Genomic DNA, 26,682 nt, shown 5'->3' with positions numbered 1-26,682 from the left:
GCAACCCTGGCGATAACAGCCATTTTGCCACAACATGCCTCATATCTGTACTGTAAGCAAACCTGTCGCATGTTCCAAAATGTACTAACAGGTACACGGACAAATATCTTTAAACTGTTTCTAAAACTGTCTTCCTACGTTGACTGTCCATTTTTTCAGCTCCTAAAATTTGGAATGCCTTTGCCCTTTGAACTACAAAGTTGAATTGCATTCATGTTGTCACAGAGATATTATTTCATCTTACATGTTATGTTGTGCCTCAGAATAGGTTTATCTAGACAGACAGCACACTTTTATTATTATTTTTTGTACAGTAATTATTATTTTTTATCATGGATGCCATTACCATGGAATTGCCTGGCAAGAAATCTAATTTTAACGGCGTGACATGTTGAATTAACATTTCATATGTATAGTTAATAAACAACAAAGTGTTCACAGAATTTACACTTTAATAAATTGGTATACCTTTATTTCCAAGGATTTTAATATAATAAAGGGAGAGTTGTATTGTTATTGGGTTGAACATTTTAACTTGAAAATTAAAGTGATATAAGAACTGCTATGTACTTTGTTCTTTTATTTGCTATTCTATTTTTAACAATGCACAGAAGTACAAGCATTGCTTTACCAAAGCCAGCTCGCCCTGAAAAAAGGCCATGCTACCCTAATTGTTTGTTACATTACTCAGTTGCCTTATGAACGTCCCATACATTGGAAAATTCCATATTTTGTAGGGAGGGAGGGGGAAATAACTTTTATTGACCCACTATACAATTACATTTTCTATAAGATTGCTAACTCAGGATAACTAAAATATAAAACATGGAAAATTAATAAGATTAAATGATTAAATCTTTTTTTGACTAACTCAACCAATATAAAAATTTTTTTTAAATCTCACACAAACATTTTTAAGTGTATGATTACGTTTCTGTGAATTGACCCACTGAGATCTGAAATTACCAACACATAGCTTGGATCCCATACTATATTCAGTGACGTAACCTGGGTTACTATTTATTTTGTTTTTTTGTGGGTTAAAATTAGAGTAATAATAATAATAATAATGGTTTGATCTATATAGCGCTTTACACTCAAGTCTTAAAGCAAGGACTAGGAACTCAATTAATGACTTTCTTTTCCCATAAGGGTCCCTTCGTGTCTATTCTACCTGATAACCCTGTACCAGCAAATCTCTTCATCCACCACAGGGGCTGTCTGTACCAATACACCGGGGTATCCCCCCTGCTCATCTCGAATGATGTACTGGGTTTTTTATAGTGCACAAAAGCCATTGCATACACTGGGCCAACGTTTATAGCCCTTATCTGAGAAGACTTGTTCTACTACCAGAACCATAGGCGAGTGTGCCGTTCGAAGTCTTGAGAGGCTCTTTACCCGCAGAGATTCTCTCTTTAACCACTTTGCTATCAAATCATCTAAATCTGATCGTTTTAATTCCTGCTTTCCAAAGTCTCATAATATTCACAATATGTCAAAATGCACTAATTATGCGTACAAGTAATTCAAGTGTAAAACAGAGAGGTTCTACTCCAGCCCTGTACCATCTATGATCAGGATTCTTAATAACAATAAATAATCAATCAAGGTCTGCAACAAGAAAAGCTATAAAGAGATGAAAAGGGAGAGGGGGAAACAAATTTTTGGGCAAATTCTCCCATGTGTCTTTTTTTTTTTTACTGTCTTCCCTTGTTTGCTCGTGTCATTTATGTTCTTTCGTTGGGTCGTGCTTTTTGATGTTTTGATTTTTGTCTTTTGTTAATTTGTGCCATCCCGATTTTTTACTTTGTTTTAAATGTCTCTTTTAAATCTTAAATTTTTTAAGAACTTTGAATGCTTTAATAATCTCACTTGTGTATTTATTTGTAATAATTGTTATATTTTTATAGTAATAAATGAAAATAATAATAATTTTTATACTTATAATAATTAAATAATAATCACAATTGCAATTTGAATATTTAGAATGATTTCCTGTTTAATGTACTTTTTTGTTAATTTTTTCTCAATTCAGTTCTGCAAGCTGCAATGAAAAAGTTTCATTTGAATAAAGATACCTTGATAGATATATGTAGGTAGTATTATTAATCAACATAGTTCAAGGTTCCAGTCAGTACATAATGAACAACAAAGTGAATTTTTACCGGCATATTCAGATGTGCCCAGATACAGTAGGTATATATACTTGAGGGTAGGCCTACGGCCTACTACTATGCCCGAGGCTAATTTGCGTCTCCACTAATCAACTCAAAATTGAGCATGAACGAATACACATAGGCCTAGGCTAGGCCTTCCTAGCTAGGCCTAACTAGCAGCTAAAAATATAGCCTCTCATATACATTACAAATTATTCTATATAACAAGACTGGTTTAGCCTGGCCTAGTTAAATCACTGCTCAGTCAGATTATAGCCTACTTCTCCGCTAGACTGAGCTAACCTACCTAGCTAGGAGCTGGGTATGTAACCTAGGCTAGGCCTAGCATTGCAAGCAGCTGGCTGGGGCCTAGTCTAGTTTAGTAATAGTAGGCCAGCTAGGCCAATCCTATCCTTCCAACACACACACAGACTGCCTAGGCCCCTATGCCTAGAATAATTCCCTTGTTTCATGCCAGCATTACTACGACATATGTACTGACCTGGGATGGACTATTGACTTGTCACTGATATGGAAGCTGATAACACATTCTTCCAAAATGTTTGATATTAACAGAAAAGTGAAGAATTTCGCGTGTTTTGATTTGTTTACACTACTCGGCTGCGAGCCTGTATAGCGCCACCTATAGGCTAAGGTAGCACTAGGCCATAAGATCTTTGCATGCACTAGTCGTAGGTGCAAATTCATCAAATTATTTTCCATATCCAATGCAGTAATAAAAGATACAGTAATATACCGTATTAATTCGAATAAACGCCCTCCGAATAAACGCCCGCAAGAACAACAGACCTTAGGACGTAGCCACCTTTTAAAAGTTGAAAAAATGACCCGGTTCATTCAGATATGTATCGGCAAAAACTGTAGAAATTAAAAGTACTAATTGCCGTATACAGTTGTAATGTCTCCACAAAAATGCGATTTATGATAGAAGGGATCCTGGAGAAGACCCCTATTCCTTTTGTCGATCAATTTAAAACCTCTTGTAGTAAAACATCCGTAATTAAATGAAACTGAAGGCCATCGATTTTTTTTTCTTTTGGCAACAAAAAGTTGTTACTAGTTCATAGCAAAGAGTATAGGTAATGCTTGAGCAATACATATTTTTTTGTTGATGTTTAGGCCAGTATCAACACCGGTATCAGACGGTTGGGTCGGTTACGTACCCTTTATTTAAGTAGGCCTATATAATTTTATAAGAGCCAATCATAGTTAAGCCTATTACTAATATTATATAGGCCTACAATTCGGGCACGTCCCTCCTAGATAAAGCGATTGAGGACGGATAAGTATGTTTGCTATATTATGCTTTATGCTTAACGGAATTTCCGGAGGGGAAAAAATTTCTTTAGGTTACTTTATCAGAATATAAATACTCGCTTGTTTCTGTAAACACAGGTGTTGTCCACGAACGCACTTGTCTACGGAACAATGGTGAAGAGTGGGGCTAAAGCGGAACGGTCCATTGCACATAAGCACAGTGCCAGCGTGACCACTCACAATTTTTGATATATCCAATACTGGTCGAAATTTCCCAAGATTCAGCAAAAATTGCCCAAAATTACCCAAGCTTCCTGAAAATGCATTAAAATTTGAAAAATACGTTTTTTCACATGTATAGTTTTCCTTTTAGTTCAATTTATAAACCAATTTTTTATTGTAATTGTTTGTGTTAATTATTAAATTAATATTCATAAGGTGATAATACGGCCCTCAGTCGGCCTGTGTTATCAGCAGATCAGTGATCAAGTTTTATTGTGTAATGCATTAATTAGGTAAGATCTATGGCAACGCAAATCACAAATAAACAATTCTGAACCCATATTTATAGCAATCAACAGTCAATTAACAATGTTAAGTGCACTTCGTTGAGTTTTGCTTAATTTAATGGACTGAAATACACTTTGCTACTTCTTTTAAGAAGAAGAATTAAAATTCTTCCTCTATGACAAAAATATTAAATTTTCTTAGTAAAAATTAAATACCCAAGGATTTGAAAGGAATACCGAAGAACCCAAGACCAAGTCAAAATATCCAAGATCTTGGGTAAATACCCAAGCAGTGGTCACGCTGCTAGGGCACATGAAGCCACATGCAGTGCACACATGCACCAACCAAGGTACGGTACGTATAGTGATACTGAGGGCGGCATTTAATATCAAGTTAAGTAGTAATTATATGAATATATGCATGCAGGTTCCTTCAAATAAGGGATTATATGTTCTTTTAGAATAATAAAGATGAAAACATTTGTTAATTTGGGACCACAGAACTGGCCTTTAATATGGAGGTGGTCTTATTTGTTTTGATTGTAGATTATAAATAATAGTTAGTTAAATTAAAGATCATTGAGTTCTCTGTTTGTAGCCTGTGTATTATATGGAATATAACATATATTATATGGTTTGAGATAATAAGAATATAATATGCATACATTAGTATTGCATTTGGCAATATGGAGAAAAAACAGGAAGAATAATGCTTGTTTTTAAGATGGGAGAGGATGAGTTTATGATGGGGTGGGGGAGATTACATCATCTAAATAATAACTGAGATTGTGAAGCACTGTCTGAAAAAATAAAGTTTCTCTTTTTAAGCTTGGTTTCCATACAATCGCTACACTGTCGCTTCGCTGTTTTCAGTGCAATAGTTAGTACAACAATTGCACTGAAGTTCACTGTAGCGACAGTGCTGAGAATTTTAAGACTAATACATACCAGGCTAGAATCAGGCATCATTCAGAGTGCGCCACCAAAGGGGAATCTTAATATTGCTTGCCCTATTGAATAATGGAATGTGCTCATTTTCACTTTCTATGTGGGTAAAATATAAATGCGCAACACTGAAAAGAATAGGCCTAATATTATTCCTGATTTCTAGATATCTTGTTAGATTTATGGGAATTGTAGTGTATACTCCCTTAAATATTTTGTAATTTGTACATGTTGATCCATCCTTAAATTCAGTCATGCTCATTTTAAAGATGCGAGAGTTGCCCTGAACTATATTTCAATGCCCAAGAACAAAAGGGATGGTCCTTTGTCCTACGATATACGGCCATCTTGATTTGTACCTGGGGAAAGCCTGTGTTTTGGTATCGTACTTATCAACAAATTTTAGTAAATTTACATCCGTTCATTTCTTAAAACTTCAAAATGGATGAAGAATATGATGTCATTGTTCTTGGTACAGGTCTGAAGGTAATTTTGTCACGCAATCTTGTACCTTCTGGTCGTAAAATTCTATTGATACTAAGAAAAACCAGGCCCAGTTTTGTATTTTGTGTAGTTCACAGATCACCCTACACGTCCTACCGGCAACAACACCCCAGCCGGACACCTTTCGTGGAATAGTGCTGTAGGTAGTTTGTTACACTGCTAATTACCGGGCCTAGACCCAGGACGACTTTCTCTGCCCCTGACAGTTTCACTGGAATGTGTGGCATAGAACGCAATATATATGGAATGCCATATGTGCAATACGCTACAAAACGAGAATGTTAGCTTAACTTAATGTTAGACTGTAGTTTGATGTAACTTCTTTTTACACATTTAAGAAGGAAGGAGATGAAAATAGGCTAGGCCTAGGCCCTATCTAGGCCTAGACTTATATTTCATTTTATTTTATTGCTAGGCCTAGTACCAAGTTGACTGTTTACTGTATGAAATTGTAAGGTGACATTGTCGGTGCTATAATATGCGGGCGCTAATAAGATTTTAAAATGGATTACCAAACACTTACAATTGTTCATCACTAGGCCTAGGCCTAATACATTCTTTGATAATTTGACTTTCCATAGCCTATAGTCCACTTATTATCCGATAATTTTGGTTGCTAACTATGTTAACCAGTAATTAGGACAGTTAATATCTTTTTGTTGTGCACCGTCTTACAGTACACGCCCGGCTTTTATTACGTCAAAAAGTTTTCGGAATCAGTGTTCGTACATAGGATAGCGTAGTAGCCACAGATGTGCACTGAGTTTAAGCGCGCCTAAGTGGAAATAGTATGAATGTCACTCAAAATTTTATTCTACATTTTGGCTTTTATTTTATCATCAAAATGCAATTAGGCAGGAATTATATAACTGACCATGGAAACTCCAGTCGTCTGACTGCGGGTCGGAGTTGATTGTGTTTAGCGGTCGGGAGGCCTATCTTTCACACGGTGACATTATTGGGGTGATGGTCAGCATTGCACATCAGTTAATGAGGGTTGAAAGGAAATTTCCCTTTTTAATTAACATGAATGTTTGCGTTTGCATGCGTGGGTGGTATTCTAGGCATAATTCTTGTGTGGGTGATACATTCCCTACACAAGCCTTATTTTACAGTCTGGGTCACTACAATGTATTTTTAACAAATTTAGAATAATAATAATAATAACAAATATTTATATAGGGCCTAGCGCCAATTCAAAAATTTGTTAAAGGTGCTAAAAAGATTCTGATGCAATTCATTCTCATTCCCACTGCCTCAATTTTCTCTGTTATGTGTCATTATGTCACATGTTTTTATCAAATTAAATTCTAGTTGAAAATCCATTTGTTAAAAAAACTTTGCAGCATTATAAATTAGACTTTATGTATATCCAACGCACTAACAGTGTGGATAACAAAATATTTTCAAGTGAGTCACACTGATTTATGTTTATCACCTTATGAAAGTAAGCAAGTCCCTTTCTTATTACTACATGATGGTAGTAGTCCCATGGAATCTTAAATCGTCAAAAGAGCCCCACTCATTACCTTACGAAGGGTACTGTTCGGTCAAGCGAGTTAGCCACCACTGATCATTTCAAATATTGTTTCATACCAATAAACACGTATTTATGTAACATAATAATGATAATAGGTAGATTTATAAAGCGCAAATAAACAAGGTCTCAGTACACCGAACAAAGTGTAAGTAGTAACTCAAAAAACCAAGAAGAATTAAAACTGGAGTACAGCTGTTTCAGAAAGAGTTTAATGTTCTTCTTCATGTACACTAGCAAATACTGGTTTTGTTTTGTTTAGGAATGCATTCTAAGTGGACTGTTGTCTGTAAATGGCAAGAAAGTTTTGCACATTGACAGGAACAGTTACTATGGTGGAGCCAGTGCATCGATCACCCCTCTTGATGCGGTAAGCTAAACTAGGGTTTATCTTTCATAAGTATTGTTTATTAAACAAGGTATTTAGGAGTGTCTTGCCCCAAATGTTTCCTCATTTGTTTACTTGCATATCATCTAAGTTATTTATGGCATTGTATTTTGTCCTTGAATGGATTTGTTTGTAAATGCATTATTCCTCTAGTTCTTTGAGCCATAACTAATTATAATAACTGGAGAACCTTTATATTTCATTTACTGACAGCTTGTTATTTAAATACGGGAAGTGTTTTATGGTTATTAAAAGTTGATATTCCATATTGAAATAACTAATGGTCTGATAAACATTTGAGCTATTAAAGTATTATCTTGTCTATCTTGTTTACTTACATAAACAAATCTTGTTGATAATATTTCTGAGATTGATCAGATAGACTTTGGTTCTTGTCTATATTGGCTGTGAATATATAGGTATTCATTTATGTGTTCTCAAAAGAACATCCTCTAGTGGTTCCTGCCATTGCTAGGGGCCTTCTCAAGGTCTCCTGTGCGCATATCATGTCCATGTTATGGAACAAAGTCTTGACGATAGACTAACAATGACAACAAAATACTACTCGTACGTACAGTAATGTTTAATTTGTAGAAGATGTGTGAGAATCCACTGCCGGAAGTCCCCAGTCCCAAGTAGTGGTGGGGATACAGCTTAAAAAGGGGAAGGTAATCACTATAAATGGATCAGTGTATACATTGTGATTTAAGTTCTTTAAGGATGTATTGTCCCTTGGAAGTGATAAAAAATCATAAAAAATAATTTTAAAACTTGCAACTTAATAAATAATAATTGAAATTTTTTTAGCACAAATTTTTACACAGTCCCTACTGTTGGTTTTGGCTGTCAATATAAATAATATTAAATAACAAAAGCTAATAATTATGCAAGATATTTTATCATTACTTCAAGGTAAACTTAAATGTAATTCTTTTGATTTGGCCATTTTGTTAAAAAAGTACAATAAATTGCGGTATACATACAATATGTCTAAATAGAGATTCTGTTTCACTTGCTAACTTAAATTGAAAGATATCTTGCTTGGCCTATTACCTTGGTTGAAGAGAAAGTAAAAACATTGATTTGCATGGCACCTATATATTATTATTTAATAATATTTATAATACTATTTCAGAACCATCTCCATTTTTCATTTTTTATTTAAGAATAACTTGTAAAATTCAATGCTAAATATTTTAATGTTAAGGTATCAATTTCTGAAATGTCTTATGTAATATTTGGTTGCAGTTGTTTGAGAAGTATGGGAAAAAAGCACCAAGCACGGATAATTTTGGCAGAGCTAGGGACTGGAATGTAGATTTGATTCCTAAATTTCTCATGGCAGGTGGTAAGTCCTCAACATATATCTATGTGACACAGTGGTATAGCTTTAGGCCTCCAACAAAAAATTGTGGGTTCGAATCTGAGGTAGAGCAAATGTTTCTGTTCTGGGGAACAGTTGTTTGAAGGTTTTTCTAGTATCCACAATAGCATTGTATTAGCTTTGAATGCTAATTACTACCTAAAACATCATCAAGTATTGTTTCCACATCTGTTTGATCTAAATGTTGCCAAAATAATTTCATTTTATTTACTTGTAATAAACAGTTAAAGACACACATCCCACTCATATTAAAACAAATATAAACTTTATGTATGCTGTGTCATGGCACAGGTGAGTTGGTGCAGATGTTGATTATGTCTGGAGTTACACGTTACCTTGAGTTCAAGTCTGTTGAAGGCAGTTACGTATATAAACAAGGAAAAGTTTACAAGGTGCCAGCAAACGAAAAAGAGGCGCTTGCTTCAAGTAAGTAAAATAACAGGCAATATATTCACTATTTCCTATTGAAAATATGCACCATTTCATCTAATATTGTTATAATAATATTATTACAGTATGATAACAGTTTAAATAAGAATAATAATAATGTAATATATTGTTGTTATTATTTGGGCATCATAACAATTTTCTTCTTTTCTAGCAACAGTAAGAATGACAAAAGGCATAACAATAGCGGCAATAACACTAAAAAGTAATAGTAAATGGTAACAATAAAAAGAAAAAAGAATATTATACTGACTGCAAAATGCAGTGTATTATAATTGAAATTAAATGTTTGCTTAATAATATAGACAATAACAGTATAGGTAATAACAATAATACCAACAATAATATTAACAGTGTGAATAATATCAATAAAAGTAAAAATTCACCTTTTCCATTGAAAAAAAATATTCATTTCCATTCCAAAAATATTTTCCATTTTAAATTCCATTTCAAATTATTCGCCATTTCCATTTCAAAATATTCGCCATTTCCATTTCAAAATATTCACCATTTCCATTTCAAAATATTTTCCATTTCAAAATATGCACTATTTCCATTTCAAAATATTCACCATTTCCATTCTAAAATATTTACCATTTCAAAATATTCATTTCCATTCTAAAATTTTCACCATTTCCATTCTAAAACATTCACCATTTTCATTTCAAAATATTTACCATTCCATTCTAAAATATTTCCATTTCAAAATGCTCCCTCTTTCAATTCGACGATCCCAATTTGGTTCAATTTGAGAGCAACACAACAATTCTGTATGAAATACAAGATGGTTTCTATTAGCTTTAAATTGCAAACCTAACTAATGAATTTCTGGATGACCTCTCTTGCCAAGATCTGTTATAGACTCAAAGGAAACAAGGAAGCTTTTCATTCACACATGGCGTAGGTGAGCTAGGGCACTTTTGTTAATTTCTTTTATGCTCGAGAGGAAAGTTTTAAAGAAAACTAAAGGCATTTATTAATTTATCCAGGTAAGTATTTCATCATAGACTAACAACGATTTTTTTTATATATATAGATTTGATGGGTTTATTTGAGAAACGTCGTTTTAGGAACTTCATTCAATTTGCACATTCATATGATGAAAATGACCCGAAAACGTTAAATAAAGAACTAAAAAACGAAAGTACAATGGAAGAATGTTATAATCAGTATGGTTTGGATAAGAACACTATGGATTTCACCGGTCATGCTATTGCCCTGTATCTCAATGACGAGTAAGTAGACAGTTTTGATACCCTAGGTATCATTTACAGTAGAATTCCTACTGGGGCCAAAAAGAAAGTGTCCCATTAAGAATAGTGAATCCTGAACCTGAACAGTGGCAGAACGTCAAGGCAAGCAAGGTATGCTTACTCGGCTAAAACAAAATTATTGTACCTTTTCTACATTTTATTTAGCATTTCGTAGCCACAATCTTCTATACTAGCCTTAATTTTTTTAGTTGATTGTTACAGTTCATTGGAATAGTTAAGTTAATATTGTTAGTTTTTCAATTTTTGGCCCACTTTGCATTGGTATTTAGGATTTATACTAAACTAATCAAACCTATCCCATCGTACTCTCACCTGATTAGAATGTCCACATGGCTGGTTTTCAATATGATCTTGGTTGTAGGTTAGGAACCTTTGCCTCTCTGCACAATGTTGCTGTGTATGTGTACCCTGATTTGTTAACTGGATAATTATAATAAAAATAATAAAACACTTACAGTGACTGGAATCATTTTTCGCTGTGTAAAATAATGAGTAAACATTTTTTAAATATGCTAATTTCAGTGTACAAGTTGATAATTCTTATGTTACATCAAAATGTGCAAGTTAATTTCAAAAATGATTTTTATGTTATTTTGCATGGGACGATATATCTTTAACACCTTATTTTGAGTGGCCATAAAAAAAAGTTATGATTGGATTATTGTGATGTGGATCAGTTAAGCATAGCCAATGAGGAATCATCTAATCCACATTAGTTAAAATATAACCCAAATGTAAATTATAGAGACTTACTGTACACAAATATGATTATATTAATCTAAGAATCAAGAAAACCAAAGCTTTTGGCTTAAAATTCTTCAAAATCAAAAATGACAGGTCTACCTCAAATTAAAAACCACTTTAGGCAGCAAGGGCTTAATGGTCTTTTGCAGCTTTGGTCTTTAAAATATGTGTTCGTCTGGGGCCATATAGAATTGGTCTTTGGAGGGGTCGATAGATAGATAGTCTATATTGTATTTGTTTTTTCTGAAGCCCTGTCCAGACTATAAAATTTTATTTGACAAAAACATGTGGTCATGATGACATCACATCATGACCATATATAGGCATGTCCTGACTGTATGGGCATACAACATTTTTTTTTTGTCAAAGAAAATTTGATAATCCGTCGGGAGAGAGCTTTACTTTGCCTTGCTTTGTTTTGTAGTTACCTTAAAGAACCAATGCCAGATACCTTAAAGAGGATCAAGCTGTACAGTGATTCTCTGTCTCGCTACGGCAAGTCTCCCTACTTGTATCCGCTATATGGCCTGGGAGAGCTACCGCAAGGTTTTGCAAGGTTAGATATTCTAAAAATATAATGTTCATTCATTGTGAATTCCTTTTTACAATTAATGTATTTCATTTTAAATTTAAGGGAAAAAAATATTGTAATATATTTTTAGCAGATCATTGTCATTATTACCATCATTATCATCAATATTATTAGTAATCTTGTAAATTAGATTTTAACTAAAAAATCTTACAAAAGTTTCTGTCATGTTCACATCACTTCACCAGAAAGAGTGACATAATTAGGGCTTCTATGAAATAATATTCAATATTATCCATATCATTATTATTTTTAGTATTATTGTTATATTATGAAGTTTAAAAATGTTAATTATAGTTTAATCATCATCAAAATGTTGATAAATACAAATCATTAATGAATTAATATTATTAATAATTATTATAATATTTATTAATAATAATATTAGTATTAATCATTAATAATTTATTCAAAGGCTTTCAGCAATTTATGGTGGTACTTACATGTTGGCCAAACCAATTGAAAGCATTGAATATGACAATGGTGTAGTCACTGGCGTCAAGTCAGAAGGGGAAACTGCAAAAACAAAATGTGTTGTGGCCGATCCATCCTACTTCACGGACAAGGTGAAAAAGATCGGCCAAGTGGTTCGTTGTATCTGTTTGCTAAAGGCACCAATCCCAAACACAAAGGATTCAAGTGCTTGCCAAGTTATCATTCCACAAAACCAAGTAGGACGAAAATCAGGTGAAAAAACTTAACTTTAACTTAACTTTAAGCGTTGTTCAGACATGTGAGTTAACCCCGATTCTGTTGTATAAAACGCCATCGGGTTAGTTTTGCAGTACCCGCTGCTAGTTGATGATTGGATTAACCACTAAGCACAAGCTCAGTGGTCTAGTGGTTAAGACACCAGGCTACTTATCTGGAGGTTGAGAGTTCGACTCCCACCGAAATCATTTGCAAGATTTTGATGATTTATGACTAGTTTGAAAAAAGTGTTTTCATATGTAAACTTGTTTTGGCAAAGCTTGTACAAAAGGCGTGGCATTGAATGTGAATTTTTTATAATTGTAGTTGTTTTATTGAAATGAATTTCTGTTCTCTACTAGACATCTATGTGTGCTGCATATCTAGTGCTCATAATGTTGCTGCGGAAGGCTTCTACATTGCCATCGTCTCCACAACAGTTGAAACTGACGAGCCAGAGAAGGAGATACAACCAGGTTTGGACTTGCTAGGACCAATACTGGAGAAATTTACATCTGTTGATGACATATTTCAGCCGACTGATGATGGCTCGACTTCTAAGGTAGGTTTTGACTATGATCAGTGACAATGAAATTTACTGAAACCCTGGGATTACTTTATATGCTCTCCTCCAGTAAATATACATATACGGTTAAAGCCAGCTTGACAACATTTTTTTATATACTGGATTAAGTACTGAAGTAATTAAACCTAATTTGCTTTCGCTCTTGTATGCCCATATATAGTCATGATATGCCTATATATGGTCATGATGTGATGTCATCATGACCATTTAGACATGTCACATTTTTTGTCAAATAAATTTTTCATAGTCTGGACAGGTCCATTTTATGACAAATTTGTGTTATGTGCCCATATATGGGCATGGAGATGTCATATTACACCCAAATATGGGCATATCACATTTTTTTGTCGCATAAAATTTTACACAGCAATAAACCAATAGTAAAATTTGATTGTTTTACAGGTATATATCACTAAGTCATATGACGCTACCACTCATTTTGAGACGACCTGTGACGACATCAAAGACACCTATAAACGAATCACGGGTGATGACCTCGACTTCAGCCAAGTACAGAAAGATCTTCAGGATGTTGCCTCCTAGATCAAGCATCAGATATTCTATCATTCGATTATCCTCCCCCTGCTTCAATTAACGACCTGTGATTCACAGATGATAGTGATCTTACATTCGTTGAACCAAGCTACAACTGCACGTACCCCCCTCTGGTGCCAGTGCGATGATCATACGAACAGGTTGCATATTAAGTCTAAAATTAAAAATATTCGGACCTATTCTATATTGTAATGGTTAAGTCCTAATTGTAATTTTTAAATGTATTGAAAGTTTCGGGTCTTTCATTTTGGAACACTATTTTATGACAATCATTAACCTACCTACTCATATCCTTTAATAATTTTGAGGGTTTTTAGTTGTTGGAAGACATTGGTTGGGGTTATGAATGTTCATGTTTTTGTAAAGAACTTTGCAATGGATAAGAAAGAAACAGCCAAAAAAGATGCTTGCAACATTGAAAAAGCTGGTAAATTTATTCAGTAATGCTCAACTTTAGAGGGCTCAGTACATCTTCATGTAAAGATGGAGATGTAGTGTGCCCTCTAGAGTCATTCAATAATGCTTAACTCTAGAGGGCTCGCTACATCTTCAGCTATACATTCAATCTCCCCCATTAGCATCGGAGGAAGTGTTGATTTAATAGTTGCATTTAAATTATCTTAGCTGTTTCATTATTTTTGGGGAAAAAAAGGAAACGTTTATAGATTGTGATAGTGAAACATGTATATTTGTGATAAAAGTTAAACTGCAAAATGAGTATAATTGTATTAAATATATAGTTACCTAAAGATAAGCATGAATGTTCTTACCTAATTACCACATTTTTTTTTTCTACACTGCTATTAGTGTTACCTGTGATTTTTATCTTATGGTGATGCATTTTTTTTTTCATTGTAGTAAATTTTGTGCATCTAGCCCTAGTACTGACCAACAACCCTAGACGATTAAAATGTTCGTCGATGGATTGTATATGTAATAATCAGGATAAAATATAGCATTTTAAGTGGCAGAAAAACAAACGTACTTAGTGGCCAAAAAATTAGTTGAAATTGGACAACTAGACACATAAATGAACCATACAAATGTTTTAGAATTTATTTTTTAAATTGGATGTTAAATCATCAGAAATAACCAGGTCTGTAATTATTTAATTATATATTATTGGATGATATTCATAACAAGAATGACTGATGGGAAAGATTGAATCAGTGAATGTAATTGATATGGTTAAGGTATTGACAATTTTATTTTACTACACATTGTTAAATATACATATATATATATATATATATAAATTATATATATAAGCATGTATTACTAAATGTTAACCAAATATTTGATAAATTTCAAGGTGAATGGTAAAGGCAACTCATTTTGTGTTAATAGGAAGTTTATGTTGTACGACAAATTATATTTTGTTTCTAATTTACAAGCAAGAGTATATGACCTTTCAGAGATAGAAACTGATTTATTATAATGTTCGTTGCATTTGAAAATGTATTTCAAAAATCTGTCCTCTACCGTTATACGATGTGACGGTTTGGATTTCATTGCAAGTGAAATTAAATAGTGACTGTTGTAGTAATATTAGAAATGTGTATCCGATTCTCATCGCATGCCTCCAGTTATCAATCCCACTGTAAATGTGAAGGGCGCCAGATTACAAATAATATGTCGCCCTCTATAGTGTAAAGACTCGTCATTTCACTAGCCTCTCAGTTGTCTTATTTGCTCCCTTGATGATCGATGTAGCATTATTATCTATTCAGTATAATGTTTCAAAATCGTTGATGAGTGTTGACATAAATGAATATGTAATGTTTAATGTACATCAGAATCAATGAAGTAAAAGCAGTCATGATTTAATAAAAATGATAAATCCAATTAAAAAATGTTGTTTTTCATTTATTTCTGTCTCTTATACACATCTAGATGTGTATAAGAGACAGCCCCCCAACCCACGTTTGAAAAAATCGGGATCTGCTCCTGTCGACAATTTGCTGTCGCCGATAGTGTGAGCGATTGTATGGAAACCAAGCTTAAAAGAACTGAGGTCTTATTGAGCTGGAGTGTTTGGCATCATGGATATGAATTTATGGTATGTAACGCTTCTATATAGGGCCTATTATTAGCTTCGATAACATGAATTACTTGTTTTAGTATATACCAACTTGGCCTTCATAATTATATAACAAAAATATATGTGAATTCTAGGCTATGGCCAACAGTATTTCACTACAGTAGGATTTGCCCAACAAGACGCCAGGGAATGATCTGTGGTGCACGCACCTCCAGGTGTCGCTTCCCCAACCAAAAAACAAAACATTCTTGCCTTTCAGCATTTTTTTTTAAAGACTGATTTACTTCTAATTGTAATAATAATTATTAGACCTCCAGTTAGACTGGTTACCAGTACTTGGTATATTCAAAATTGAATAAATACCCTATTGTGAATGCGTATGTCTTATTCTAAAATGCGTCCTATTATATGTAGTGACGGATCCAGGAATTCGTAATAGAGGGGGCCGAGGGAGAGACATTCACAGATAGAGGGATCAGGCACCTCAGCCTCACAATGTTTGGGGCTGAGGTCAGCAATTTTATAAATTGTCTTGTGTTCCAAAAATCGGGCTCGAATTCACCAAACGGTTAGAAATCGCTGAAAATCAGCCCTATTTGAGCAGTTTTTTAAATGTATCTTTGTTAATATTGGACCGATTTTTCTGGCTGGGAACGTGTTCCTTATTTATTCAACTATAATGTCATGTTATTTTAAATTTTAAAATCAACAAGGTGTCGTCGGAATTTTTTTTAAACGAGGTCATTTGGCGATTAACTCCTGTCTACACAATTTTGCGATCATAATTACAAAAATCACTCATTTATGAATGCGTGGGCCGTTTGTAACGACTATTTCTATACGTCAAAATGCACTAATCAAGCTGTCTGTTAAAGTTAAAAATCAATTTGATTGGATAAAATGTCTCGTCGCGGAACGCCCATTTCTTTAGTGATACTGACTTCATCTGACATACATCGCCTGATGGTTAAGAAAAGGCAACAGTTAGAGATTCCCGGTGAGCTCGGGCTAAGGCAATGCATATAAAGAAAAACGGCATTTTCTCAGCCAATTATTTACTTAAAACACACCGTTTTTATATAGGAAGTAAGAATAATTTACTCTGCATTGCAATGTATAAACATAAAAATTTATTTTTTAAAGCATTTAAAATGTTACTGACGAATAAGTGTGCCAAATCCCTCCCTATGCTTCCTACACGGTTAACTGCGCAAAACATTCAAGGCACCTTCTTCGGATTTTGTTCGTGGCGGATAGTTTACCGATTTTATTTCGTTCTTCGTAATTATAGGAAAGCAAATAAGCCCGTGCTATTACAAGTGCTCGCATTACGTTCACATGAGATTTAAAGTGTTGACGGCTTCTTGATGTGAATTTCTCTCCTGATCGTATTTCAGCGAGCGGAGGCATTCATTGTTGTTTACGATGAGGCGAAGTCTGACAGGTCGAAGTGAATGGTTACATATATACAGATATATCAATGTTTTGGTGTTTAAAAAAAAAAATTACAAAATATATTGATTATTGTTATTATTACTTAATATTTTGATGGATTTTATATGTGCATTACAACTCAGGGAAACACATTTCATGTATATGATCAATACAATAAATCTGATTCTATTAATATTATTATTATTGTTATTATTATTTATTAAAATATATATATTGATCATACTTCCTTATTGTTATATTATTCTTTTATTGCTGTTATTTTTACAACATCATATTTTTTTATATTAAAGAATTATTAATATTACTGGCGTTATACAAATAATAGATGATTGCCTACCGGAGCAAAGATTTTCATCATCATGAGACGATCTCATTAATTTTTTTAGAGTAAACTCACTGATGTCCAAACATTTAGAATTCCCTACCAGAAGATCTGAAGAAACTTTCTAATATGATATAGTTTTCACATCAATTACATTTATACCATGTTACAGCTATAAATTGATTTCTTATGTTTATATTGTAAATAATATATAATCAGAAAAGAACAATATTCAATTTACAGTAGGCCTACCACGTCATACAACATACTGTATACTTTCTGTTTCACTTAAACAAGGGGCGGATCCAATAGGGGCACGGGGGAACGTGCCCCCCCCCCCGTTTTGCCACTAAATTTGAAAATTTCAAGGCATATATTATTTCAAGTTCAAAGTTCAAATTTATTCACCGTTTAAAGAGAAAAAAAATCATCGAGATACATATTTATAAATATATTGAAATTAACGCTCTCACTTATCTATTCTGAAAATTCTGGATCCGCCCCCTTTGAACCATACTTATATTCTTTAACTTGGGCCCCACATTAAAAACTTTGCTTACAGTGGGGTTCCCTTTTCTCAGAAATAATCTGTAATCATTCTTCTGTAAATACTTTAATGTTACTTTTGAGAAATAAATTTATTAAATTGAATTTAAGCTGAATTTCTGTAACAAATCGACCAATAATGTTTTATCAATGATTCATTTTAAATGTATTGTAAGCTACACAGAAAAAGAAGTACGAAATACCGACCGAATATAATTCTATATCAAAAAGCTGTCTCTTATACACATCTAGATGTGTATAAGAGACAGGTTCAAATTTATTCACCGTTTAAAGAGAAAAAAAATCATCGAGATACATATTTATAAATATATTGAAATTAACGCTCTCACTTATCTATTCTGAAAATTCTGGATCCGCCCCCTTTGAACCATACTTATATTCTTTAACTTGGGCCCCACATTAAAAGCTTTGCTTACAGTGGGGTTCCCTTTTCTCAGAAATAATCTGTAATCATTCTTCTGTAAATACTTTAAAGTTACTTTTGAGAAATAAATTTATTAAATTGAATTTAAGCTGAATTTCTGTAACAAATCGACCAATAATGTTTTATCAATGATTCATTTTAAATGTATTGTAAGCTACACAGAAAAAGAAGTACGAAATACCGACCGAATATAATTCTATATCCGCATATACTTTATTGAAATAATCACATTCTCTAGAAAAGAAAATATATATAACGAAAAAGCTTCGATCGTTAGATCTAACATTCTGATTTTAAACTGCAGTCTGCTGTGAGCGCCCCCTATATTCGAAGATATCATTAAACTTTTTTTTGGACGGTGACAAGGCGTTGTCCTAATTGCTACATTAATTCTATAAACACGTTATAATTACTTAACTAATAGGCATACAGATAGTGATTGAACGACTATATGTTAATTTATTTCCCCCTTGCTTCTATCTAATCGTGATATCGATTGCTTATGAGAAGAAAATAATAATCACTATATCACAGTACGGTATTAAGCTGATATCAGAAAACAAAACCAAAAATACGACCTCATAGTTATACCGACACCCCGTCAATGCTGTACATATTGAATATATCTCGGAAGATTTACAATATAGCAATTTACATCTTACGAAAATTGGTAAGCTTACGACTTTGGATTGTAACCATAAATAATTACGAATTATTAGCATTGCTTAGAATTGGATCGGCGGCTGTCTCTGCCATTAAAATTACCCACAATCCCCAGTTTACAGAAAACTAATGTAGCCGACGTTTTACATTATTTTCATTGTCATTAAAAAAAAATTGTCTTTAAATTAATTGTATGGTTGTATTTATGTTCCACTTTTTTAAATGGCAATTTGGGTGTTGCCAGTACCGACTAATTTAGAGAATTTATGGACCACCATTCACCATGTTTCGTTTACCGTTCATCATTGGTCGTTTTCGTAATTCGTAATATTCCTGTTCAAAAGGTATTTCTTCGTAGTTCCGCCTTTGCTCTGATAACCACTCTTCGAATGCCCGCTTAGCTTCCATTTCTCTGTAACCTCCCATACGAATTGGATCACGTTTGGTAAAATAAGAAGTAGAACTTCTTTTGCCGCCTAGCCAGGGTCGCTTGTTGATCAAACCACCATGTGTAAGCCATGCAGCCTTTTCTTGTTCTGTATCTTGATCTGGAAATGATAAATTACGAGAAAAGACATTCAAGTTATTTTCAACTCATTGCAAAACACGTTCGTAATTTTATCATCTGTCTGTGAAATCAGAGGTTATGCTAGTTAATATCTGTGTTTCGAGGCAAGTCAAGTACACTTTAAAGTCGGGCTCCAGAGGAAAAAAAATTGATATGTTGTAGAACTGATTTTTCTAAGACAGAAAAAAGTTGTTTCACGAAGAACTGGAGAACGGTAAATGAGATACAGATTTTTTAATATTTAAAAACTGGGGGAAAAAGGGGCGTAACTGCCCATTTTGACACCTTATTCACCGTTCCCCAGTTTTTCGTCAAACAACTTTTTTCTGTCTTAGAAAAATCAGTTCTACAACATATCATTTTTTTTCCTCCGGAGCCTGACTTTAATTACAACAGTGGATTGAGGTTCCAATAGGGTGCCCCACCCCTTTCCGGCAGTAAGGGGTGCCCACCCCTTTTCGGTAGCAACCAAAAACTTTTTACCATGTGTAAAACCATTTAAAGCCAGTCTCCTGAGTATAACTTTTTTGATATGTTGTACAACTAATTTTCTAAGACACAAAAAGAATGTTTGAACGAAAACTCGGAAACCGCTAATAAGATACAGATTTTAGAAAAACTGGGAGAAAAGTTGCGTAACCGCCGTTTTGCAACCTTTTCTCCCATATTAAATATTCAGAAATCTGTATCTCATTAACGTTTCCGAGTTTTTTGTCAATCCTTTTTGTGTCTTACAAAAATCAGTTGTACAATATATCAAACATGTTTTTCCTTCGTAATCTGGCTTTAAATTAAAATGGATAAAACAAAAGACCCAAACAATATAAAGGAGCACCCTCCAACCATACTCCCCAACTCTACCCCTCGGACCATAGGGTTGGCCTATCTAGGGGCATAGGTCCCCGATTGCGACTCATTCCCCCGGCAAATAATCTCGGATTCGCCACTGATCAAACTGAATAGAATTAATTAATTTTCTGTCGAAGGCCTAATATAATAAATATATTATTTAGGTCTGTAATTGACATTTTCAATTGTATTTGCTATTACAAAGTACCGTAGTTGTACAATGCGAGTACATGTCTCCATTCACAAGTAATCTTTCAGGAATAGGCCTATGGTGACAATTATTATACAAAAACTACTCTTGTCATGTTGTTTCTTGTGCGTCGGTCATTCCCACGGGAGTCTTAGCGGATGAGGCTGACCGGAAATTTAAGCGCGGTTGCTAAAAATTTCTACCCAATATGCCCATTAAGAAGTCAGTTGTTACATATCTCCGTAGATCAAAATGATTTGCAATCGCCTAATTTACTTAAATGGGTGACAATGAGACTGTAAGTATCAATTCGGACCAATTAAAAGATTCCAGTTTCACATTGATTAATACGCAATCGCTCCAGATTTACGCACACGGCAATGACTCCGCGCGTGCACGATTCCTATTGGTTAACTATTTCCGTAAATGTCCGGCTAGGCGATAACACTAACCTTGTTGACATTTACACTTCGTCTGTAAACTATTCGGTAATAAAATACATTTGTATGCGTTAGGAAAAATAACTTAGCAGTGGAGAATTAAGCCGCTGCATTAAAGTTTAGCCTATTTAATAATTTGTTTTTACGGCATTATGTATGCACACGGTGAGAAAATGAAATTACACCTCACAATCACGGCGTTGAATAAATGCGGAGATTATTTCACTGTATGTATATATATTTGTGTATTATATTGTAACCTTGGTTAGAGTTACTAACAACAGATATAGAGAGTACTGGAGGACAACAGCGATTGAAATAGTGCCAACGTCAAGTCAAGTTTCATAAATATTTTATTGTAAGAAAAATTATTAGCTATCGTATCATCTCTCTTAAGGTTTAAATTGTTTGGCAGAAGGCCTACATTTTAAAAATGTAAGTTAGCGACACCCATGATATTTGATGCACGTACAATCAGACCGTAACAATGCGGGAATGTGTGATGCCTTTATTTTTTAATGATACCAGGGATTATATTCAATTTGAAATATCTATTATTTCTACTATGTATATAATTCTTAACAATAATTACACGTTTAATGGTTCATGCGTTATCATCACCGTGTTTAATTTTGTGACTGATAGGCCTAGCGCCACACAATCACGCAAACCAATCATAATTTAATTGACGATTATGTAAATCAACTTCGTTTCGTTTCAGATACAAAAACATAAAATATCTGACATACTTTCGAGGATTGTTTCTGTCGTTACTTGTTTGTGTTTAATTTTGTCCCTGTTTTTACAAATTAGAGTACAATAATTAATGTTTGAATCCCAATTGAGGCGATTATACTCTCCAAAATTTATATATATATTTAGGAAAAACTCCGAATGCCTTGCAATTATGTAAAAAATTAAAATCCAATTCGGCTTTGTTCAAACGAAGAGTAATCTTTTCATATTTCCTTAATAAAGAAACTGGTAATCTTCTTGAACTGAAGAGGTAACCCGAAACATGTCTGCCATTAAATCTTTTGTGTTATTTTTAAAATGCGTTGTATTTTTTGTCAACTTACGTCCATTTGGTTCTATTATCAAGGATTTCAGTTCAACGAGCTGTCTCTTATACACATCTAGATGTGTATAAGAGACAGGGCCTATCGTAATGTACAACCGTTTGGCCATTGTTTCACTTCCTCAGATTTATCATCCTTACCGTTTACGTAATATGAATGTTTTTGGAAAACTTAATGTTGTACGTACTTACCAAATGTGTTTGTGTCAGGCGCATCGTATTCTGAAGATACTGTTAGAAAGCACTGTTGCAGACACATAAATAGGAACAGGGCAGCGCCCATGTTCATCATTGACATCGACGAAACCATTTCTATATATTTAAGGGAAAAACAAATAAAATCGTCAAAAATCAGTTTTTGAATACTTATACAGTGTTTTTACTATAATCGTTGCACTGCGAAACTCCCCGAAGCAATCCGGAAGTCACCCTGATTCGATCGACCAATCAGCGTCGCCGAAAGCTGTCGGCGATAGCGCGTAGCGATGTTATGGGTGCCACAGGCACACGATACGTCGGTGTGGAAGCCATGCGCTTTCATGAGACCGCGACGAGGCGACACTCTCGCGACGAATCGTTTTCAACGACCACCACAGGCGGCTCGAACTACAACAGATAGCCAAACTGACTGTCGAATAAGCGCTTGCTACATAGAGTGCGAACGATCGTCGGCCTACGGTGGCCTACGGTGGCCGACGTGTGCGGCTTCAAGCTTAAACAAAATAATATGATTAGCATTATTTACATTACTGTAATATTAAATATTACACATGCCAGACGTGGCTGACTACGACGAGGTAGTTGTAGGCCTATGTACAGTAACAGGCCTAATTTTGGTTATAACAACATTCAAATATACAACATTATAGAATTACTTGGCATTTTTAAAATAGATTGTAGAACAAGATTATTTGCACAAAGTAAAATAATCTCTACTGGTCAAAGATAAATGTCAAAAGCCTAAAGAAATTACAAACGCCAATGTGATTTCATTTTTGAATCGGTAGGGAACTTTCGATTGCACAACGACGACGGTAGGGCGTAGAACGTAATGACGTCACTAAAAGTCATCTGCGCATGCGAAAATGTTAAGTTCTCCTCGTCGGGTGGATTCTTAGGACGCAATTTGGCCAAATCTACCTATGCAACAGAGGACGCCCGGTAGAACGGTCACGCATGAATGATTCCGTTCTAGCGTCGCAAAAATCGGAAGCTCCCTATTAATCTTAAATTACTATTATTATTATTAATAATATCTTTAATATTATTATAATATTCTTATTATTATTCTTATTATTATTATTATTATTATTGTTCATTTATTTCAGGCATTTTATTTCAGACGAGAAATCATATAAGAGAACAGGAATTCAAAGGAGAGTTCGAATATTTGCAATGTCCTGCAAATTGTTTGTTTGAACAACAACAGTATATTTTTTTCAAATTATGTCATTAAAATTATCATACTTAATTTCTGAGGTAATAGATACTATAGGTAATTAATAAGGATTTATGTATTTCCTTCATAAAAAATCACCTTTTATAAGCAATTTTTGTCAAGTACCGTATACTTATTTTTTTCTTTTCGAATATATGCAATGTCCTGCAAATTGTTTGTTTGAACAACAACAGTATATTTTTTTCAAATTATGTCATTAAAATTATCATACTTTATTTCTGAGGTAATAGATACTAGGTAATTAATAAGGATTTATGTATTTCCTTCATAAAAAATCACCTTTTATAAGCAATTTTTGTCAAGTACCGTATACTTATTTTTTTCTTTTTGTAAAACAACGTTCAGTTCACATTAAAAGTTATCATGGTTATATATCTCGGATAAATCAGGTCAGCTACAATCCAGAAGGATGAAGTTTGTGTCTTCTGTTCTAGTACTTAAAATATGGGACGAATAAAAAAACGAGCTAAAAATAGTCAAAACGTTTTTGTAATATTGCAACAAAATCCTTAAAAGAAAAATCAGTGTGGGAGTGTACGGGAATTGGACTCTGAATGAATTCTGGAATTTTATTCTGCGACGGTATTTACTTTTTAATAATAGCACATTCTTAACGAAATATCTGTCGATTATTGTGTGACAAAATAACTGACGATAATTGACGTCAGCAACAATCCAGAGGTGTGAAATGGTATTGTGTCTTCCGTTCTAGTACTTAAAATATGGGACGAATCTATAAACGAGCTAAAAATAGTAAAAACATTCTTGCGATATTGTAACAAAATCCTTTAAAGAAAACTCAGTGTGGAGTGTACGGGAATGTGACTCTGAAAGAATTCTGGAACTTTATTCTGCGACGGTATTTACTTGTTAATAGCACATTCTTAACGAAATACCTGTCGATTATTGTGTGACAAAATAACTGATGATAATTGACGAAAAGCATTCAGTGTAATCCAATAATTGTGGGCAATAAATTTTGTCTTGCTCTATTTGACCATATGTGATTTCAGATATAGTAGGCGACTTGAGATTTTGACACTAAATCTCCTCCTGAGCGCGGTTATTGTTAATCTGCACCAGAAACACGCCATGCCCTCTGAGTCGTTTGCCTATAAAAACATCTAGTTTTATTGGATGTAGTTTATAACTTAAAAATCAACATTAAGTTTGGAGCTGGATTTGACTATATCACGCGCTCTACTTGCGACATGAACAGATGCGCTTTTCAATTATTTTTTTTTTGTTAGTTTAGAGCCGGTACTTAAACTTCTAGGTCTGTATACTCAGAGGCGGATCCTAGTTTCTGCCTTGGGAGGGTTAGGGGGAGGAGGTAGGATGCGCCAATCGAAGATTTTGGAGGACGTTCCCGTAAATAAAATTCATAACTTAAAATTAAATTGTTGCTGCTCCGATGGTCGGGGAGGGTGCCCATTTCGCCACTGTAATATAAAGCCATTCGGCGATTTGGTGTATCGGGTAGATTGGATAAAAATGAAAGCTAAATTTAGCTTTCATTTCATTTTTATCCAATCCACCCGACACACCAAATCGCCGAATGGCTTTACATTTCCAGCCAGTAGAGATTTGTTTTTCATTGAAGGATTGTTTGAGAAGTAATGGGGAACGGCTTGCCCTAGTAAGTTTCAATTTTCTAAAATGTATATCTTATATCCTTTTGCCGATTTATTTATTCAAACACAGTTTCAATGTTTGAGAATACAGTACCTATTTATCACTTTTCACTTCTGATAAAGATATTGACCATTAATGGACCTTTCCACTAAGCCCCGCCCCTTGGATATTGTTGCTAAGGTACCACAAGACGACAGTGTTAAAGCATACGCGAACACTTGCGTTTGTGGGACAACACGTGTGTTTGTGAGACGCGTGCGTATTCCTAGCGCTGTTCTGATTAGTCAGCTGTTAAGTTTGATTGACACTCCGGAAAGGTCTATTTAGAGGACCCGGCCCTTTTTGACAAGGCGATAAGAATCTAATTTAAACAATTATGAAGTCAGAAAATCGTTTAATGAACTTTTCTAGCTGTAGGGGCCTATACACGAGAGACAAAATATTGAAGTAGGCAAATCAATAGGCCTCCTTTAATACATTTTTTCTCTCGATTATTCCCAACGCAATTTCTGAAGGTATGGTTAATTACGACAACTTCGGTAAATAGAGATGTGTTTATGAAGGAAAAATGACTGGTAGTTTAAAATCTCGCAAGGGAAATTATGGATATTTTTTTCTGTAACTGTTCTAAATCTAAATTGATTATAACAAAGAGAAGACAAATCATGGAATATATGCCAGCATGTGTTAATGATGGTATTCATTTCGCGTATAACGACGCATGAGTGCAGCGACTTCTCTGGTGCGCCGAGAAGTCCGAGTATTTTTCGAATCAAAATAGTCCCACTGGTGCATTTCTACTCCGAAATCGAGTTCCTAATTTAGCAAGTAATAGACTATTTCTGATTCTAATCCTCTGCATTCTCGCGGGATCATATTAATTAGAATAGTTTCTCAGCTTCGTTAATAAGGAAATGATTACCAAATAAAGCTAATAATACGAATTATACAATCATTAAGAAACGATTTTGAAGTCAAAGGTCAAACACGTATTTCCTGTCACATAGGCCTATCTATGTTTTTATTAAGCCTATAGCATAATCATCAAAAACGAAGGGAAAGCTTAACTTTCCCTGTTTTTTCCTCAAATATCAATATCCTGGTTTAAAAGCAAACGAATATTCATGATGAATTGTAGTGTAGGCCTACTGTAATTCGATCAAGACGCACGTTACACCTTTGCATATTCGGAAATACATCTTGAAAAGTATTATTTATTTTCACGGACACCTATTGTCGGTCCATACTGATGGTAATCAAATATTGATAAAGTCTACACCATGTCTGCAATATCAACATCATAATAAACCGCTATATTTCGCGTACGGAAAAACATTAGTGCATGGGGAAATTTTGATTTACTGCCTCAACGATTTTTTCAATGAATATTTATGTATAAATG

General features: G+C 34.1%; 3 protein-coding genes across 3 annotated transcripts in view; 1 reads left to right on the top strand and 2 right to left on the bottom strand.

Moving 5' to 3' along the window:
- LOC117115054 (8-oxo-dGDP phosphatase NUDT18-like) overlaps positions 1–2,817 on the bottom strand; it is a 32,182-nt gene extending 29,365 nt beyond the window's left edge. The window contains exon 1 of the mRNA XM_033258706.1: positions 2,662–2,817. The gene's annotated coding sequence lies outside the window, so the exon portion shown is untranslated. The remainder of the gene's footprint in view (positions 1–2,661) is intronic.
- A 2,406-nt stretch (positions 2,818–5,223) lies between these two features.
- Positions 5,224–15,442, top strand: LOC117115025 (rab GDP dissociation inhibitor alpha-like). Its single transcript, XM_033258664.1, has 9 exons — positions 5,224–5,377; positions 7,195–7,302; positions 8,569–8,668; positions 8,996–9,130; positions 10,188–10,386; positions 11,594–11,725; positions 12,174–12,445; positions 12,811–13,010; positions 13,437–15,442. The coding sequence occupies exons 1-9, from the start codon at positions 5,333–5,335 to the stop codon at positions 13,575–13,577; spliced, it is 1,332 nt and encodes a 443-aa protein (XP_033114555.1). The 5' UTR covers positions 5,224–5,332; the 3' UTR covers positions 13,578–15,442.
- Positions 15,443–18,587: 3,145 nt separating this feature from the next.
- LOC117115026 overlaps positions 18,588–26,682 on the bottom strand; it is a 13,788-nt gene continuing 5,693 nt past the window's right edge. The window contains exons 2-3 of the mRNA XM_033258665.1: positions 22,379–22,498; positions 18,588–19,609 (exon numbers count right to left, since the gene is read on the bottom strand). Coding sequence (XP_033114556.1) covers positions 19,326–19,609; positions 22,379–22,498 — 404 coding nt within the window. The 3' untranslated portion in view covers positions 18,588–19,325. The remainder of the gene's footprint in view (positions 19,610–22,378; positions 22,499–26,682) is intronic.

This window comes from Anneissia japonica, unplaced genomic scaffold, assembly GCF_011630105.1.
Source record: "Anneissia japonica isolate Jap-2015-1 unplaced genomic scaffold, ASM1163010v1 scaffold24_len2511860_cov200, whole genome shotgun sequence".
NCBI lineage: Eukaryota > Metazoa > Echinodermata > Crinoidea > Comatulida > Comatulidae > Anneissia > Anneissia japonica.
Note: the sequence above shows the minus strand (reverse complement) of the source record. Positions and strands in the feature narration are given on the sequence as shown.

Coding starts and splice junctions, on each gene's coding strand:
- LOC117115025 (XM_033258664.1), top strand. CDS start 5,333: ATGGATGAAGAATATGATGTCATTGTTCTTGGTACAGGTCTGAAG. Junction 5,378..7,194: donor TTCTTGGTACAGGTCTGAAG/GTAATTTTGTCA, acceptor TGTTTTGTTTAG/GAATGCATTCTAAGTGGACT. Junction 7,303..8,568: donor CGATCACCCCTCTTGATGCG/GTAAGCTAAACT, acceptor ATTTGGTTGCAG/TTGTTTGAGAAGTATGGGAA.